The 3,015-nt window shown below is 41.7% G+C and overlaps 1 protein-coding gene across 1 annotated transcript in view; it reads left to right on the top strand.

Moving 5' to 3' along the window:
• Positions 1 to 355: 355 nt before the first annotated feature.
• LOC139750817 (uncharacterized) overlaps positions 356 to 3,015 on the top strand; it is a 23,653-nt gene continuing 20,993 nt past the window's right edge. The window contains exon 1 of the mRNA XM_071665584.1: positions 356 to 705. Within this exon, the coding sequence (XP_071521685.1) occupies positions 690 to 705 (16 nt within the window). The 5' untranslated portion in view covers positions 356 to 689. The remainder of the gene's footprint in view (positions 706 to 3,015) is intronic.

Here is a 3,015-nt window from a genome sequence, read left to right as displayed (position 1 = left end):
ACTTTAAATGGCATACAGTAACTGGCCTTGTGGATCATGCAATATGGAAACAATCCAGAAGTTGTGGGACGCACTTTCTCACACTGTCGTGAAGGATATGCCTTAACGTCATGGTATTCCAAGTCCCAGTTAGCAGGTGTATATCGGTGAGGAACTCATGATGATTTACCACATCTATCAAAATAATGCCGTGAACATTCCCTTCCGTTGCACAGCTCAAACGCGAGTCCAAAAACCGTTACGCTTGCTCTTTCAAGCCGTGAGTCAGTGTCCCTTGTGCTGCTTATCTTATCGGGTGTGATAGCCTTGATATCTGGCGCGCTACGCTTGATAAAGGCAGCTGTTGGCTCCACTTACTACGCTGCTCACTCAGTACTGGCTCCCCCATACTAAGAGTACGCACCATCGCCGCCATCTCCAACCATCCGCGTCGAGCTGTGGAGAAAGGACACATCCCTCCTTCTGCTTCGCAAGTGGAGCTCGCCTCCATATAAGCGTCCAGAGTCAAGTGTGCAGGACCACCACACACAGCACACTGCACCACACCAGTTCAACTGCAGTCACTTCAGAGGGAGCAGTGTGTGGCTGTTGGGTGTGGGGGGGTGTGTTTCTGTGAGTGTGTGTGACGACGTGGCCAGAGGCATTCCACTAGTTACTGCTGCTGCTACTGTCATTACAAGGAAGACAAGATGGATTATGAAATGAGTGAGTTTGTGATGTGTTCTACGTTTATCCAAACGATTTTTTTTTCTTTCATCACTGTGAGAACAATGTACGAGTGTGTGTACAGAGATAGAGAGATCTTTCAACACAATTAATTTTTGGATTGTCGTTGCAACCAGAATTGCTGTGGAATAAGATAACTGGAAATACGTGTCATATGTGGATTTGCTTGCTATTATTTATCTAAGTTCATTACATGCGAGGATTCACTTTCAAACAGTATGGAAAGTAGACATTTCGGATATGTCTTTAAGAATGTGTATATGCAAAAGATTAATTTGGATCTACTGCTGGAAGAAAGAAAAAAAAAAAACATCCTGAAAGGTGTTAGATAAAGTTGTTCTTTACATACAGGATGATCAAATACCATTTTGCAGTAAATATAGAGGAAAAGGTAGATCCCAAAGGACTGAAAACGGTGGATGACTAGAATACACGACTGTCATGAAAATAGTAACAAAAGATAATAGCTTATGACACGTAACCATCTTGATTCTAGATACAACATCGATCATGGGAGCTAAGCAATTCTCCCTCTGTAGCTTTTGTGTCAGTTTGACGTCGATGATATCAGTAATATTACGTCTATCTGAGCCATCTAGTTTCAAGTTACAAATCCGAAAACGATCCAAGTGAATTACATAAACGAGACAACCCAACCAGTTCGTACTCTTGACAGCAGATTACCACGTACGTCGGGTGTTCGATCCGTTGGTCGTTTGTACCCAACAACAGTTTTTCTTTTTTTTTTGTAAGATTTCAGAGGCCAACTGATTATATTATCTTTAGTTTTAGTCATCCAGTGACGCTGAAAGACAACACCAATCGAATGAGCATGGAAACTGGACAGACACTTTATTCTTGAGTTTCATAATGGAGGCGATGAAAGAACAAAATCATACATGACTCTAGTAATAGTGAACTACAAACTGGATTCCTTATGTTTTTGTTTGTTTTTAGTATTTTGCTGGATTACATATAGTCTAGTTCACTTCAAGCGGAAGATGTCCTTATTGCTACATACGATCTTTGACAACATCATTCTGCGTTTCTTCTGTGTTCAAACGTTGAGTGATGTTATTGCCTTGACTTCTGGATTTTCCACGCCATGAGTCACGCATGGGAACGCCTGGGTTCGAATCCTGGGAGCGGCAGTCGACCCACAGCCATTTCCAGCTCGTCATCCTACCTTAAGGGCTCTTCCATTAATGTGTGCTTGAGGTGCAGGTGTATATGTGTTTATATACATATATGCGTGCATACATCCACTGTTAAGACACGGGTCAACAACAGCGTAAAACGCTTTTCTCGTAACACACTAATAGTAATTAGACGCCAGTTTCATGACGCTGACGGTAAACAGTTCTTCAAAAGATGCAAGAACGGGATTACCAGAAGCCAGAACGGGAAATTAATCAAGGAACGTGTTGGAAGTGTACTTTTAAAGTATTACAGTAGTGGCTGAAAGACAAAATTGTGAATGTGGATAGCATACAAAAAAGCTTAAAAAGTATTATGATGATACAGTTTATTATTTTCATACTTGATCGCCGTTTTCCGCGTTAGCCAAGTAGCGCATGGAGCAGACAAAAAAATGCTGCATCCGCTCATATCCATTCCATAGCTGTCATGTTAAATGCCCGGAAACCACAGCGCCTTATCTACAACCAGGCATCACATACCTTTCCATGGCTTACTCCAGTCACTTCACAAGCCCCCAGTGGATCAGAACAGAGACACCGAGTCGACCCCTTTAAACCAAAACATTCCAATTCATTCTATCCTGTGCACACCTCTCACCCTCATGCATGTTTAAGCCCCAACCTTTCAAAATCTTTTTTGCCTCATCCTTCTATCTCCAATATGCTCTCCCCGTTCTTGTTCCCTCCACTTGACACATGTATCCTCTTTGTTAACCTTTCCTCTCTCATCCTATCTATATGTCCAAACCACTTCACCCTCGTCTCTCTCACTCACAATCCTTTTACTGCCACGCTTCTCTCTTACCGTTTCATTACTTATTCAATGAAACTCGACTCTCTCACTCACTCTCCTTTTACTACCACATTTCTCTCTTACCGTTTCATTACTCGATGAAACCACCTCACAGTACACATTGTCCTCAAACATTTTATTTCCAACACATCTACCTTCCTCCGCATTGCCTTGGCTATAGTTCATGCCTCGTATCAATATGATATTGTTGGTACTACTGTACACTAAATACACATACTTATTAAACATATAGCAATCATACATTCTGTTTATAGAGTATCGAAAGCGGAGTATTTG

This window comes from Panulirus ornatus, chromosome 10 (assembly GCF_036320965.1).
Source record: "Panulirus ornatus isolate Po-2019 chromosome 10, ASM3632096v1, whole genome shotgun sequence".
In the NCBI taxonomy this organism is placed as follows: domain Eukaryota; kingdom Metazoa; phylum Arthropoda; class Malacostraca; order Decapoda; family Palinuridae; genus Panulirus; species Panulirus ornatus.
This window is presented reverse-complemented; position numbering and strand designations above follow the sequence as displayed.